This window comes from Lissotriton helveticus, chromosome 5_1 (assembly GCF_964261635.1).
Source record: "Lissotriton helveticus chromosome 5_1, aLisHel1.1, whole genome shotgun sequence".
Taxonomy (NCBI): Eukaryota; Metazoa; Chordata; class Amphibia; order Caudata; family Salamandridae; genus Lissotriton; species Lissotriton helveticus.
The window spans coordinates 299,164,872-299,181,996 of NC_136065.1; the positions used below are offsets into that span (position 1 = coordinate 299,164,872).

General features: G+C 46.9%; 1 protein-coding gene across 5 annotated transcripts in view; it reads right to left on the minus strand.

Annotated features, from left to right (window-relative positions):
* The window catches only part of KIF1B (kinesin family member 1B), a 1,137,443-nt gene that overhangs the window by 942,937 nt on the left and 177,381 nt on the right, over positions 1-17,125 (minus strand). For all 5 annotated transcript variants that reach the window (XM_078642264.1, XM_078642262.1, XM_078642263.1 and 2 more), the window contains exon 3: positions 9,829-9,905. In XM_078642264.1, the coding sequence (XP_078498390.1) occupies positions 9,829-9,905 (77 nt within the window). The remainder of the gene's footprint in view (positions 1-9,828; positions 9,906-17,125) is intronic.

Here is a 17,125-nt window from a genome sequence, read left to right on the forward strand (position 1 = left end):
ATCCTTCTCTTACCTGGCTACCAAGACTTAGAACTCCCTCCCCATCCACCTTCGGCTGACCCAGGACCATCTCGCCTTCAGGAAACAACTCAAGACCTGGCTGTTCGAGCAGTAGCATACCCCTCCCCCCAAGCGCCTTGAGACCCTCCCGGGTGAGTAGTGCGCTATACAAATGGCATGATTGATCTTATATTTTATACTCCATAACCCTTGGATTGTGTAGGTGAGCACCCCAACCAGTGAGGGATGCATCTGCTGGTAGCACAGTCTGAGGAACTGGGTCGATAAAGGGCCACCCTTTGGATAAATTTTGTAGGTTCCACCACCACTGCAGAGAGCGATGGTGCGGCCATCTACCAACACTAGATCAGTCAACTGACCCTGCGACTGGTTCCATTCACTCGCTAGGCATTCTTGAAGAGGACGAATGTGCAGTCTTGCAAGGGGAACAATTATGATGCAAGACACCATCATCCTTAGCAGTTGAATGAATACTCTTGCTGGTAATAATTGGTTGTGTTGAAACGGAGTGAGAAGGGGGCTGTATAATGAGAATGATGACTGTATTGGGAGAGGCTAGAGCTCTTTGAGCATCTATTGCAGCTCCTAGATAGGTTTGTGTGTTGGAAGGCTGTAGATTAAACTTCAACACACTCACTGTAAACCCTAGTTGGTGCACTAAGTGAAGAGTGGCTTCAGTGTGTTAGTAAGTGCTGGCTTTGATGAGCCGGTCGTCCAGGTATAGGAAGACATGGATGTGCGGTCTTCTGAAATGGGCTGCAACTACTGCTAGGCATTTGGTAAATACCCTGGGAGCAGTTGTGACTCAAAACGGTAGTACTTTGAATTGGTAATGATGACCCGCTATCATGATTCTGAGGTATTTGCGATGAGCAGGATGAATTGGATTGTGGAAATATGCGTCCCTTTAGTCTAGAGTAGACAAAGTCGCCCTGTTGAAGAAGTGGGAGCACTTTTTGAAGTGTCACCAGGTGGAAATGCTCTGACAGTATGTAGTGATTTAGTTCTCGGAGGTCCAGAATAGGTCTCAAGGAGCCATCCTTTTTGGGAATTAGAAAATACAGGGAGTACACGCCTAACCCTTGATATTGTAACGGTACAGACTCTATGGCTCCTTTTAACAAGAGAGACTGTACTTCTTGTAGGTGTAGGTGTAAATGCTCTGGTGACATTTTGGGAGAGCATGGAGGAATGTTTGGAGAACTGTTAAGCTCCAGGCAATAACCATGTTGGATAATTCCTAACACCCATTTGTCTGTGGTTATAGATTGCCAAATAGGGAGGAATTGTAGAAGACGTCCCAGACAGGTGTTAAATGATCGGTGGGAAGTGTAGGCAAGGCACTGCTTGTTCAGGACGGGGGAATTCCGTGCTGTGGAACCTTTGACATTGTTACCTCTGTATCCTCCTCTAAAGAAGATTCTTGAAGAAGAAGATTGATTGTTGCCTTTGTACAGGTTGCAGTATTCTCGGACATAGTTTTCGACCCTGCACGATTGAAGGAGCAACAAAAGGAGCCACAATTAGAAGGAGACTGCAGAGCTCTCAGACTTGGCCACTTCCATTTTCATTTTTTTCCAATGATTTATCACCTTCGGGCCCAAAAAGATGCTTCTAGTCAAATGGACCATTTAAAATAGACTATTGGGGCCATTTCTGTGGCACCTCTCGACCTGGAACCTCCAGAAAGAAGACTACAGGGAACATATGGAAGAGGCCATTGATCAATATTTGTTGTTCAATGTTGGGTTGGTGCGGGGGGCTGAACCTCTTTGGGAGGCAATGAAGCCCACCCTGTGTGGGGTGGACATCTCCTTCTGTGCCGCGGCCCGCAGGATGCGCAGAGAGTCTCTTATACAGGCAGAAGCTGAAATTCTGGGCCTAGAGGAGCGCAGCAGGGAGGAAGGGGGGCGGCAGGTCAGCCGCCAACTGCTGCTCGGCATAAGCAACAGGGCTATTCACATCTCCTGCTAGACTAAGCCTGCCAGGCATGGTTGGCGACCCGGAGCAGGATCTACCAGTGGGGAGATAAGTAGAGCAAGCTGCTGCACAGATTGGTTCAGGGGTCGCTGGGCTCCCTGGCTCTCCCGGGCATTGTGGGACCGGACAGTTCACCTATATTAGACCCCTTGGCTATTGCCGACAGCTTTGCGACGCACTATGCGGATCTCTATGCCCCTAAGGAATGCCTATCGGCAGAAGTGATAGGCCGCTTCCTGGACGACCTCCCACCTAGGGGCCTCCCAGATGATGTTCGTGCAGAGCTGGATCGCCCACTTATAGAGGACGAGCTGGGTGCTGCTCTTGGGGAGTTACACCCCGGGAGGACTCCGGGACCAAATTGTTTCCCAAACAAATTTTTTTAAGCAGTTTTTCTTACAGCTAGGCCCCCACTATCGCAAGGTGGTGGAGGAAGCTAGGAAGCGGGCTCGCCTGCCCAGTGACTGGAGGCATGCAGAAGTGGTATTATTCCACAAGCCCGGGAGACCTCCCGAACACCACGCGTCCTATCGCCCTATTTCCCTCCTTAACGCAGAGGCAAAGGTCCTGGCCAAGTCGTTGGCCAACCGCCTTCGGGCTCATATTTCCTCCCTAGTTCATCCAGATCAGGCCGGGTTTATGCCCCAGCGGGCGACCGGCCATAATATCCGTCGGGCACACGTAGCCACTGCGACAATTAGGGGCTGGGGGGAGCTTGTGGCACTTCAGCTTGCGGATATGGACCGTGCATTTGATTCTCGGAGTTGGGTGTATTTATTTGCACTTCTGCATAGATTGAACATAGGGCCTCGTTTGCGGTCTTATCTTACTCTATTATATACCGACCAGACGGGATCTGTGCGCGTGGCGGGTTCTGTCTCATCGGTTTTCTCCATCGATCTAGGCACCAGACAAGGGTGCCCACTGTCTCCCTATTTGTTCGCCTTCGCCATGAAGCCCCTGGCTGCCTGGGTGCAAATCGACGCTCAGGTGACCGGTCTAGAATGGGCGGATGGATTGTCAGATCGTATAGCCTTGTACACAGATGATGTATTGTTTTTCCTTACCAACTTAAACAGGAAGGGCCCGCGGGTTTTGCGCATCATGCGGGTCTTCGGGGAGACCTCCAGCCTCTACATGAACCCGCCGAAGTCTACCCTTTGGGTCCTGGGCGTGGAGGGCGATCTTGGCGCATGGGCATCCGTGGTGCAGATGGTGTACGGGGGGATGAAATATCTGGGTGTGTTCCTATCAGATTCGCAAACCACATCTTGGGACAGAAATTTGGCGCTGGTGTGGGATCGGTTACGCGAGGACATTAAAACTTGGTCCCACATGCCTTTGTCTATCTATGGTCGTTCAGCCATTTTCAAGATGGTCTCTCTCCTGTGCTTACTTTACCAACTGCAAAGCCATCCATATCCTATTCCCCCTAGATGGTTCTGTCAGTTCAATTATGCTTTGGGTCAGTTCCTAAGGGGTGGCGTGGCTGCTAGGGTGGCCCTATGTACCTTCTCCCAGTCCACATACTGTGGTGGGTTGGCTACCTCTGATATTCTTTTGTACTATATGGCTTTGCATCTGCTGGTCCTCAACGAATGGTGGTACGGGGATAGGTCGGATCCAGCGTATACAGTTGAACGGCGGTGCATGGGTGACCATACCTTACATACGATTCTATATTCCGCGCCATTGAGGCGCTCCTTGCCGTCTGCCACACAGCTCCTCTTTCAGATCTGGAGGGAGGCATTCTGGAGGATAGGTTGGTGGAACAGGTTGACCCGGGAGACCCCTCTATGGCACAATGGACACCTGCCGCAGCTGGCAGCTTTGCCTTAATTCCGCGACTGGCACACTATTGGGATTTCTACTTTGGGGGGGCGTTATGCGGGGACCTGCGTCGAAATCCTTTCAAGACATGCAAAAAGATTTCCAAATGCCAAAAACTAAATTTTTTACATATCTGCAATTCTGACATGCCATTTCCCTTAGCTTGGAGGACTGGAGGCACTGGCGGAGTTCAGCCTGGTGGAAGAAAAAGTATTCATGGAAGATCTACGGGACCTCAAGATCTCCAAAATCTACCAGTCCCTGGTCACATATAGCTCCCCGTCCCTGCAGCATCTCCGGGAGGTATGGGAGGGAGATGTGGGCCCGATGGAGGAGGAAGATTGGACGGAGGCTCTGACCTCCCCACGTGGGGCAGCTATTGCACTGAGCCTTCGGCTCATCCAGTTTAAATACCTCCATAGAGTGTATTACACCAGAGTCCAGCTGTGGAGGGCGGGCATGGTGGCTTTCCCGGTGTCTCTTCGCTGTGCGGATGAGGAGGGTACCTTGTTACATACCGTGTGGCCCTGTTCCGCACTAGCACGGTTTTGGAGGGGGGTTATGGCCAGCATTTCAGAATTTCTGTGTTGGGATCTTCCCTGTTCGCCCAAATTGGTTCTCCTGCTCATCATGGAAAGTATTGGGGGCAATGTTTGTAAACGCCATCTTATGCTTTTAGGTTTTACCCTAGCCAAACAAGACATTGCCAGAGCCTGGAAGGCAACAGTGGCACCCTCCGTCTCTGCATGGAAGAATGGCCTAGACTTTTGTATGGGCTTGGAGGCTCCCATTTTCGTAGCAAGGGGGTGTTCTTATAAGCACTACAAAACCTGGAAGCGCTGGGTGGACTATCGTGACCCGGAGCTAGAACCTGCCCCTACCCAGTGCTCAGACCGGATTTAGTCTCTCCCCTCTCCTCTGGTGTGCCCCCCATACACACATGGTGGGATTGTAGCCCATAGGAATTGACACAAAGTGAACGAAGGTTTGTGGCATTGACTGGTTATGTTGCCCTTGAATGGTTGACAGTGCGATGGGGTTGGGGGGGTTCCTTTCGGTTTCGATTCAACTGCAATGCCCTTTAATTTTTCCTGTGTATATGAGAAAATTGTCGAGGTCAAAATTATGTATATTGATGCTATGTTAGTCTCTGGGTCACAGAGCTCCGCCCTGTAAGTGTTATTTGACAAAGAAAATAGGTTTAAAAAAAAATAGACTATTGAAATTCGGTATTGAAACCAGAAATCCTCAACCATGCATGCCTCCTTAGTAACACACTAGTGTGGATGTCTCTAGCTGCGGTGTCAGCAGCATCTAAAGCACATCTAATTGATGAATTGGAGATGAGCTTCCCTTCCTGCACTAAAACCTGAGCTTTTGTTTTGTGCTCATCTGGGAGTTATTGGAGCAATTTCTCTATTTCGTCCCAGTGTGCTCTATTATACCTGACTAGTGGGGCCTCTGTGTTGGCAAGGTGCCAATGATTTGCTGCTTGGGCGGACACTCTTTTACAAGAGGCGTCTAACAGTTTTGACTCTTTGTCTGGAGGGGGGCATCCCCTGTAGTTTGTGTATTGGCCAGTTTACAGGCATTAGAGGCAACCAAAGAGTCTAGTGGTAACTGCCCTTTAATAAAAGCTGGATCAGAGGGAGCAGGCTTATATTTTGTGGCTATTCGGAGGGTGAGAATACGAGCACACACAGGGTCTTTAAAAATATAATCAGCATGTCTCATCATACCTTTGACCATACGGAGTGTGGCTCATCCTTTGTGTGTTACTGAGCGTTTCAAATATTCCTCTAGAGATTCCTTATGTAACAGTATTACATGATATTCTACGACTCTAGTAAGAAATTCTAGATATCCCATATTGTTGTCAGGAGGGGAAGGCTTCGCAGGGTAAAGATCTGGGCCATTATCTGTGGGTGAATCAGTGTTCTAATCCTTCCAGGGATCTATTGTTAAAATATTGTCCCTCCCCCCAATCTCCCTCATCATCATCTTTAGGTGATTGTGGAGTTAGTTGGTGTAATGAGTAAATGCTCCAATGTTGGGCAACGTAGTGCAGGGGAACATGATGATGGATGAGGAGGAGGAGGAGAGGGGTTAGGTACCTACATTCTTCCTCTTCATAGGCATATGATGAAGTGTGTCCTCTGACTGAGGTTTGCGCTTCTGAGGCGGTTTAGTAAGGACATATCCTGTATCTGGATTAATATAAAGTTCCTTCTGTTTGGAGTCCGATTCGGGTGTTGGGACGTCGAAATTCGGATCCTGTTGGTCCGGAGGAATATTTTTTGGTTTTCGGCACAAAGGACTTCAGTGCCAACATGGAATGGCTTTTCGGCGCAGAAGGTTTCAGGTCGGAAGCGGTCTTTGATTTTGGTGGCAAGGATTTTGGCTACGAAACTGATTTCGGGTTAGAGTCTGAAGGTTTCAGCTCGGTGGCTGACTTTGGCAGACTCGATCCTGTGCCGGAAGGCTTTGCGGTGTGTTTCGGTGGAGAGCCAGAGGGCGGGGTGTCAGAAAAATCTTCTGGGCACCAAAGCCTTTTGCTTGGGCTGATTTGGATCTTGGGGCAAGGGGTGTTCGGTACTCACAGGACGTTGACCTCGTAGTAAGTCGCCTTCCATCTCGGAGTCCGATTCTGGAATAGATGCAAGTTCTTCTTCTTCTTCTTTAGCCCCTTGTGCGTCGAATTCGTGCTCGGATCCTTCACCGAAGATGTCGCGTGTATTCGACTTTTCGGCTCTGCATTTCGCAACGTCGAGCCAGATGATCGCAAAGCGTTTTCTTCGATCAGAACGATCTGCACGAGTCGCTGTCCTTTGAGCTCCGGAAACAAGCACAAGTTGCACACTGTGTAAGTCGGTGGGTGGACACTTTGTGTGGCACCGAGGGCAGAATTTGAATGGAGTCAGTTTTATCGACTGCGAGGTGGACCGACGCGGTTAGGCCTGACAGCATTCCTGAATTTTTCCGATCGAAAAAGAGGTTTTCTTCAACGGATACGATACGCGGAAAAGTGGGAAACATGTTCGGAACAATACTGACGTGGGTAGAGTGGATTGCGCACCTAGGGGAACCCGAAGAACAGTTTTGAACCGGAGCACAGCAATACATGTCTGAACCCAATGGTGGAAAAAAACTATTTAACAATGGAGTAAATGCCCATGCGCACTATCACCAAAAGGAGGAGTCGCTTACCTCGTGACTGGAAAGACTTTTTCGAAGAAAAACAACTTGCAAACATCCGTATCAAGCACCAGATGGCAGGAGTATGCAAAGCATGTGATCTACAGCTCACATGCCTCAAACAGAAGGGTTCTTCCAAGGTTAATGCCTGTAGCTAACCAAATCTTCTTGATGATGTGATTGAGATGAGGAAAGCAACTTTCCATGAGAGAAACTGCAAAGGGCACTTGTGCAATGGGTCAAAAGGTGAACCCATGAGCCTTGTAAAGACAATGTTGAGATTCCATACTGGGGCAGGAGGAATCCTTGGTGGTATTACTCGTTTCAGGCCTTCCATGAAAGATTTGATTCCTGGAACTCTGAATAGTGACAACTGTTGCCTGTTCTGCAAATACAGAGCTACTGCTGTCAGGTGAAAACGAATAGATGTACAAGCTAGTCCAGTTTGATTTAAGTGCAACAGGTAACAGATAATGTTTTGTGTAGAAGCATTTAGAGGATTGATTCTGTTGTTACTGTAGTAGACAACAAATCTTTTTCACTTTGCTGCTTATCAAGTTCTAGTGGTAGGCTTTCTTGCTTCTTTTAGAATATTCATATAGTCTGGTGGAAGATTTAAATAAACAAACTGTTTTCAAGAGCTAGATTGCTAAATTTAGTTCTTTAGGATTTGGATGTCTAATTTCTTCATGGTTCTTTGTGAGGAGCCTGGAGGTGAGGTGTAGATTTTGATGTGTAACTAGTGACAGCTTCGACAAGGTGGTGTACCATGGTTGACGGGCCCATGTGGGAACTACTAGAATTAGTGTGAGGGATGTTTGCTTGAGCTTCCGAACCAGACACGGAATGAGTGGGAGAGGTAGAAAAGCGTAGGCAAATATCCCTGACCAGTTCATCCACAGGGCAATGCCCTTTGAGAGCGGGTGTGGGAACCTGGAGGTGAAGTTTGGCCATTTTGTGTTGTCGGCTGTGGCCAACAAGTCTATTTGTGACAATCCCCATTGTTGAAAGTATGGAAGGAGAATTTGTGGATGAAGTTCCCACTCGTGAATTTGCCTTCTCCGTCTGCTGAGGAGGTCAGCAATCTGATTGTTTACTCCTGGGAGGGGTTCTGCCATAAAATAAATCCTGTAATGAATTGCCCATCTCCACATGGTCTGAGCAAGTTGTGACAGTTAGAGACTGTGTGTCCCTCCCTGCTTTTGCAAATAATAAATTAATGTCATGTTGTCTGTTCGGACTAGGACAGTTTTGTTTTTAGGTGAGTTTGAAAAGCTTTGAGCGCTAGAAAAACTGCTAGAAGCTCTAAATAGTTTATGTGGAGACTTATGTGCTTGTTGCCTTACAGGCCTTTTATTGTGTAATCTTGGAGATGGGCCCCCCCAAATGTCAGAGATGCGTCTGCTGTGACCACGATCTCATGAATAGGATCAACATTCACCAATATGCCGATGGTACACAACACTCATCGAAAGTCTACTCTGCTTCAGCCACCTAACTCCTTAAACAAACCCTGCAAATCATCCAGATCTGGATGCGCAGTGCCTACCTTTAACTCTATCCAAACCAGATAGAATTTGTTATTTCCGGGAAAAAAAAAGTACAAACCTGGCTCAATGACAAACTTTGACAGCATCAAATCTCAATTGTTACTGAAAGCCAGGTCGCCTGAATTTGCCCTAGACACAAACCTCACCCTCAAGGAATATATTGCCAAAAAAAGCAAAAGGAGGCCTGGTACCAGCTCTCGCTTATAAAGAAAGTGAAACCTCTTCTTCCATCTTTGATGGTCCTCAGCACACCAGCAGCAAAGATGCCCTCAGACCCCAGAACAAAAAAGCTTGTTTGATTGGACTGAGACTCTCAGAAAGACACATACAAGCTGATGGCATGTCTGGCCAGAGAAGACAAGGAGCTGGGTAAGCCAACAGTAAGGGCAAGTGAAATAGAACCCTATTTAAGAATCGTTAATAATATTAATCATCGATTCTTATTGACAAAGTTCAGATTGAACAAATTCCATCTTCTCACAGAACGCCCAGGTTGGACTAAGGAGATAGATCTGGAGATTTGTTCTTGTGACTGATATTCCATTATGGACACTGTGCACTTTATCTTCTTCTTTTGTGAACATCTTCGCCCCATTCGCAAAAGGTTCATTATTCCTCTTATTATAGACAAGGGCTTTAGACAAGTTAAACCTGCCCTTTTGTACCTACAGCTGCTGTCTAATGTTTGGGAGATTTTTAACATAGCGAATTTCTTGACAATAGCTATGAGACTCAAGAGGAAGATTAAGTGGACCTATTGTACATAGCGGTGAACCTATGAATTGTGAACGAGCGCTTTGTCTCTTTTTTAAAAATTGTTCTTCGTTTTTTAATGGTCTTTTTATATGATATTTGCAGATATAATGAAATTCTCCCTTACCTATATCGTTAGTGTAGGTTTTTAAATATGACAATGTACTGTATGGATTGCTAATTTGCACAATTTTCTTTTGTATTTCATTGTGGTCTTGACTTTTGATGTTTAGCATACTTTTATGGTTTTTGCTATGAACCGAATAAAGTACTTTTGACTGACTGACTGGAAACACTCTAGTCCTTATCCAGCTTTAACACCTATGTATCAGTGCCCAGGACTAGGTTTGCAATATTAATAGCAACTCCTGCATCCCTCACTCACTAGTGAGCATGCAAACTATCACAAAAATAGATTTACCTGGAGGGCCAGGCAGCAAACAACAGTGTTGTTGGGAACGAATATAAAGGCTCGTAGGACAAGATGGAAGATACTTACTGAGGTGTGTGACCAATAAGAGTAGTCAAAGCTGAAGGTCTTAGGTGGCTCTTTTGGGTTCTTAGGGTTGATAATACCTGGAAGAACAAAAACACCCAATCAGCAACAGAGAATAAATTTTTAAGTTTCATGAAATTCGCGAAAAAAAGAGGGATAGAAAGAGAGAAATGTACATCTTTTTTTTTCAATGAAAAAAACCAAAAGGTTAACGAGATGTTCGACTTAGGTGTTGAAGTAACACAAAAAACTATCATTTAAAAGCCAAACAACTGAAAATCACCAGTTATAGTTTACTGAACTAACTTGTACCCCCATGGACTGCTTATGACTTCATATATTACATCACTCATGACATGTAAAATGAAGTCACTGAGGTGCTGTGTGCAGTGGTGTGTTGTCTGCAGGGACACAGCCTTTGGCAGTGCTTGGAGGTGGTTTGGTCACAGGGCCTGGCCTGCAGCCAATCCACTGTGGGACCCCACCTCACATTTTTCTTATTGTTTTAAATTTAAAAAAATACTGTACTGTTGTACTCCCAAGATATTGTCGCACAACCAGCATACTCATGGTACCTCAGAAACGTGCAATACTTCACTTACAGAAGTTTGCAATGTCCCACGGTGTCATGAAGTGCTGCTTGTGTAGGGGCTCTCACCAGAGTACTGTGGTATCTCATGCGAGAGCCGTGCTGGGTCCTGCAGGAGTACCGCTGTACCAACAGCATGACAAAAATATGGTTTGTTTTTGGACCCTGGAGGAGGGGCCCTTCAGGGTCTCCCCTCTCTCACAAGTTCCAGATGCCTAGTCTGCCCCCTCATATTTTTTATTAACTACTTTAGGACACAGGGACAGCAAACTTTTTCTTGAAGTTGTGGCAAGTGTGAGAAGTTAGCCTGGCATATGATGTCTACTAGTTCTAGTGGGCGCCTTGTACCAGTCTAATCGACCCTTATTGATGGTTGTTGTAAAGTCAACCTTATAGAAAGCTATCCTAGTGTAGCATGAACCAACAGTCTTCAGGCTAAGACTTCAGTAGGCGAGTTAAGCAAGTTGTTTTACCATATATAATCCCTTGAATACCAAATGAATGGACACCACACAAGGTATATATCAAATATATATGTATTTAATCTAAACACAACCCCTCTGCACTCTTTATGAGGTCAGAGGTAAAAATACAATACAAGTCACACAGTTAATACACAATAAGTTGCACAGTATATGTTATGCCCTAGGGGCCTCACTAACCATATACCAAGAAAGTGGTATAAGTACCATGTTAGAGTTAGAAAGCAGGTGTGGGGCCTGTAGAATCGCTGGGGCTACACTAAGCAACCAAAGGTTAAGAAGTAGGAGACCCACAGGAGTCGCGTGCAGTGTCCAAACACAGGCGCAGGCTTCCATTGACTTTCTATGGAGTACGTAAAAGTTACAAAGTTACAAGTTAATGACACTTCCGAATGGACTAGGTTGGAACCCTTTTAGAATTAGACACTAGAAGGGCCAATACCCTCGAGACTACCAGAGTGCTCGTGTTACCTCACCCACGGAAGCCGGCTGCATAGGTGTCTTTTGATGTCTGGTTTCGTCGTCGTTTTCTATTGAGAGCTGCAAAGAAGTGCTGCAGGCGACCAGAGGAAAAGTGTCCAGGTGGATCCAAGGGTGGATCGGAGATGTAAAGAACCTGAAAGCAGAGGGGACAGAATCTGGGTCACTAGCCAGTGACCAGGAAGGAACCAGGCGATGTTGCATGCTTGAAGGGGAAGAAGGTGAGTTTGTCTCTTCAGCCACGAGGTCCAGGAGGCATCAACGATGACCAGGAGCTGGATTCGAGCTGTTCCACGATGGATCTAGATGACTGCAGCGTCTATATCCGGATTGGACCCAACAAGCCTTGGCAACCGCAACCCGCGCAGGATGTAGAGATTGACTCTGTTGGAGACCAGCAAGGTCTGTGGCGCTTCTCCTTTGCAGGGAAGCTGGGACAAGCCTGGAGCAACCAGGATCGCAAGTTAGATTCAAGATGGGGTCTTCAGGGGGCTCACTAGCCAACGGGCAAGCAACCGGGAAGATGCTTCGAGCACAAATATGAAGGCGTACCCCAATGCACAACTCACTGAGGCTTCAGAAAAGGAGTGCAGGTAGCAAAATGCAGGATGTCCAAGATGTCCGGTCCCACATCTCTCGTGTCCGCCACGGGTCTCAGCTTTGCTGTGGATGTGGGTCGGGCTCAGAGAAGTCTGGAAGTCCAGTTCTTTAGTCACAGAGTCTTTGGGTTCCGGCGGGAGCCTTGAAACTGCAGACCGGCAAAGTTGCTGTTGGTGCCCGTTTGAACAGGGTGGTCACAATGGAGATGTCTTCCGTCTTCTAGTCAGAATAGAATGTCGAAGGTCCAAGAGTTCTGTATCAAAGTTTCATTCCAGGATAATCTAAAGTCCTGGGGACACAGCTCCTATACTTCTACTAAGGATGGGGGCTGGATTACCTGCCTAGGTCCCTCCTATGGGTGGACCTGAGATGGGGGTGGTTACACCCCTTTCCCTTTGTCCAGTTTTGCGCCAGAGCTTGGGCTGGAGTGCCCCAGCAACTGGTTTATTTTTTTTATTTATTTATTTTATTTTGAAGGTTTTATATAGCGCGAACAAGATCTTTGCAGATAACTGAGCGCTTTACAGAGGCAGGTGGAAGGGTAGGGGAACAGGGAGCATAGTAAGGATGTAGATCATCAAGTTCATGTACAAAGCCGCAATAATACAAATAGTACAGGTATGAGGTAGCATGGCCTAGTTGGGACTTGGGTCATCCAAAACAATGTAAATAAAACAGAAATAGAGGAAAATACATATATGTGGGATCAGGACTCTGAGCATTTTAGTCTAATACAAGTCAAAACACCCGTGCATAGGAATATATAGGCTATATAATAATATAATACTGGCAATACTGATCGACGCATTGTAAATCAAACGTAGTTGTTCAAGTGTATTTAACCATAAGGATATTTTTGACTTCTTTCTTGAAAAGAAGGGAGGAGGAGATGAGCCTGGTTTCCGGAGGAAGTGCGTTCCAGATCCTAGGCGCCATTCCTGAGAAGGAGCGTTTGTACGTTTTTTCCTTCCGGAATCTTCTCGGTTTCAGCAGAAGATTGTTTGTACTTCTGGTAGTTCTGGACCCGCCGGAAATTGTCAACTTATGTGTGAGGTAGCTGGGTGATTTCAGGTGTATATAGGAATAGAAGGGGGTTCCCCAGGGGGACTTAATGATGCTGGCAGGAAATGAGGGGAAGAAGCAACTGAATAGAAAAACAACAAGAAACCCTGCCAGGGCAAATTGGGAGGTCCCGCGAGGGGATCCTTTTATAGGAATGACAAGTGACTAGGAAACCTGTCTGAGCGGTACATGTGTGAATTTAGGATTCAGGCCACTTTCTAGAGAAATATATATATTTTATTTACAGTACAAAAAAGTTTCATTCAAAGTAGGCATGAGATCATGACATTTCCTAGATACAAAGGTTTACATAAAAAAACATAGTAGCGGGTCCCACATGCTCCCTCAGTCACCCAAAACAATCATTCACTTTCACCACTTCAGGCATTCAGCTCATTCATACTCCAATCTTGCATAGAGACATGGCAGTCCAGGGAAATGTGATCTTAAACAATGGCCACTGGAGACTGCAAAACAGGTATGGAGGCAAATAGTAGTTGATGGTATTGGAACTTGTGCTGCATAGGTGCCATCCAAATAGGTTATGCCGACGCGCGTTTCGATGCTGGGCCTAATGAGGCTGCATCTTCATCAGGGCGAGGGAGACCAGGAGAGACAAGGGCTGGGCAGTGATGGATGCACTGAAAGGTGGCATGGGCTGACAGGTGACTTCCTTTTTCACTAGTTAACTTCAGTTAGCTCGGACCGGTCGAATAAGGTCCTGGACGGTCCGGATACAAAAAGGGGCGCACTTTGAGTGAGGTCAGAAGCGTTAAGGAAATTTTTGATGCTATTAACTACTGCGTCACTGCAGTCATTCCAATGAAGATTGTAGTCACCAAGGTAAATTTGTGTGTTTTGCCGTCCTGCGTTGATTGACATTGTGTCCATGAGTTGTTGGGAGAAGATGAGGTTGTCCCCCGGGGGGTGGTACATGATATGTAGTGAACATACAGGTTTGCTCTCACTGATGACATCAAGGCAGAAGTATTCACAGGAGGTAAGAGAAGGGGCGGTGACCTTATTAATAGAGAGGTTGCTCTTGCAAATGCAAGCGATTCCGCCACCAGTCTTGTTGGACCTGTCAAGTCTAGTGATGCAGTAGTTGGGGGGGGGGGGGGGGGGACTAGGATATCCATGATAGGATTGGAGGATTCAGTTAACCATGTGATGGTGGCTAAGCGTTTTTGGGTTGCCGGGCCATATGTGCTGAGAAGGGTGTGTATGTCGCGGTCCGAGAGGGTCTTGATAGCGCGCTGGGGGCGGTTGGCGGTATTGCGAGAGGGGATAGAGGTCCAATGTAAGGCGCGAGTGGGTGTGTCTTGTTAGTGCGCTGCGGCCCGTTGGAGGTATTGCGAGAGGAGATATTGCGAGAGGAGATAGAGGTCCTATGTAAGGGGTGACTAGGATGTGCGGGGGAGTTGTTTATTAGTTGAGAGGTGGTGGTGTGGGGGGGGGTGCTCGATGTGCGTGAGGAGTAACTCTTTGAGCATGTGGAGTTCTTCTTTCACTTGGAGGAGGGTGGTCGTGATTATGTCCAGCGTGCCGTTGGGTACGGGGTTAGAGTTATTGGAAGGGTAATCAGTGTCAGGGGGGGTGAGGCAATTGCGAGACGTGTTGAGACTAGTCGTTGCGGGGGTGCAAGTGTGGTATTGGGGCGTGAGAGTGGGGGGGGTGATGTTGAGGGAAGAGTGGGGACCAGGAGTGGCGGGAGTGCTAAGGGTGGGGGGGGAAAGGGAAACGTTGAGGGAAGAGTGAAGGCTAGGATTGGCGGGAGTGCAGGGTGTGGGGGGGCAATGTTGAGGGAGGGGTGTAGGTCAGGAATGGGTTGAGTGCAGAGAATGGGGGGAGCTGTTGAGGGAGGGGTGAAGGCTAGGAATAGCAGGAGTGCAGGGAGTGGGGGGGGCGATGTTGAGGGAGGGGGAGATGATGAGGGAGGGGTGTATGTCAGGAGTAGTTTGAGTGCAGAGGGTGGGGGGGAGATGTTGAGGGAGGAGTGGGGGCCAGGAGGGAGGGAGCAGGGAGTGGGTGGAGAGAGATCGCGGCAGGAGGTGGAGCTAGGAGCGGCGGGAGTGTAGGTAGTGGCGGGGTGGAGAAAGTGGGGGGGATTTGGGAAGGGATAGAGTCGAGTTGTGGGGGTCAGAGGCGGTGAGTCGTTCTGAGAAGTTAGTTGGAAGTGAGGGGTTCTGGTTCAGTTGGATTGGAGTATGTGTGGAGGTCCGGCGTCGTTCTGAGACGTTAGTTGAACTGGGCTATGCATGGAGCACCTTGTGTGCCCCAGGCAGTGTCTAGATGCATTCACTGAATGCAGCCCTCCCTGCCCCAATACACCAAACCCCTGTCTGGGGAGGTGCTGGCACCTCCCTGGACAGGAAACATATTGACCAGGCTGCCCTTGCTGGAGTTTCCCCCAGCAACAGGAGGTCAGACTCGTGTCAGTGGCAGCAGCATCCATTTTGTGATGCAGAGGCTCGGTTTAACTTTAACCGGGTAAAGCAGTAACATACATGTATTTTCCCTCTAGAAGGGTGGAATGGTACCCCCGCCGCCAGAATTGGCGAGTGGGGGCAGTATTCCAAAGTGTTTGACAACGTACAAAACTTGTTTAGATAAAGCCAAACCAAAGTTAGCATTAACCGCAAGGATTATAATGCACTTAAGAGTATATGGTATGGCTATATCATAGAACAGCTATAAGGAGAGGGTTCCGAAAGCTGCAAAGGGGCTCAGCTCATGCACCCTCTCACATAAAACCAAGCACTTTGCCTCCAGGGTTGTCGAGGCCTACCCTAGGAGTGACTTATAGGTGTGTGTGTGTGTATATATATATATATATATATATATATATATATATATATATATATATATATATATATATATATATATATATATATATATATATATATATATATTACACCACCTTAACCAGGCTGTGTGAACAGACCTGTGGTGTCAGTTTGGAAAGCAAGCCAGGGGTGGCACAATACATGCTGCAGCCCCTGGTAGGCCTAGGGTACACCTATGCCCTGGGTACCTATGGTACAGTATACAGGGGCTCACAAGAGTGACCCAGTAACCAATCTGGTATGTACCTAAAGTACATGGTATCAATTTAGAGAGAGAACAGCTGGGCTGTGGGTCTGATTAGCAGGCCCACAGCCACACTAAAGTCGAAAAATCAGAGAATCACAGCAAAAAGTGGGGGTGACCCTAGGAAGCAGACCCTACTCTCCTATAGTAAGCCAATTAGATTGCTCGATACAGCAGGATACCTATGGAAAATGCAGGCAGGAGAAAAGGCTGTTTTCCCAAATCAGAGGCCCTAATTTTTAAATGTATGGTACCCTGGGACTCCGTGGGACCAACCGTCCAGCTATCACTATAAATTTTACCCCTTCATGATCATCCCAAGCAGCTCTTCAAATGTGAATCTCTCAAAAACAGCTGAACAGATTCGCTCCAAACCATGTAAAGAAGGTTCTTAGTGAATAGGTATAACTTTCTGCCAAATTTAGTGTTATTCAGTTTAGCAGCATAATTGTTTTGAGGTGGCTTTTTCCTTGGCCTCCTACTTGACAGATCACTCCAAACCTTTCAAGGAAATAACTGAGGTGGATGAACTTTTTTGGGAAGGTGGTGTGAAGATTTGTTTAAATGCGCCAAAGTTATTTGCGAAACAAAAAATGCTCTTCTTATGGACACTCTGACCTAACTATAACTACATAGTGCTAACTCCCATTTTGCAATAATTACACACAAACATATACATATCCTATCTTCTCTGCCTCCCAGGAAGGCCACTGGGGAATACATATGAAGGGACTCTGTATCCATGGAAATTTAACATTGAGTGAGGAGTTTTATACTGTGAACTGTAAATAACACGATCTCCTGGCATAACCAGCAGTGACATTTACGGTGTGTTCTTCTGAAAACCGCTCCACCCAACATTAGTTAAAGAGACGGGTATTCTTTGGCTGGCTAGTTGGATGAAAATTTTGCAAAGAATTGGCCAAAGTAATATCCGATAGACCAGATATACTAAGCACATAACTGTGCATTAGCTAACAATTACCCGTTTTTTTAC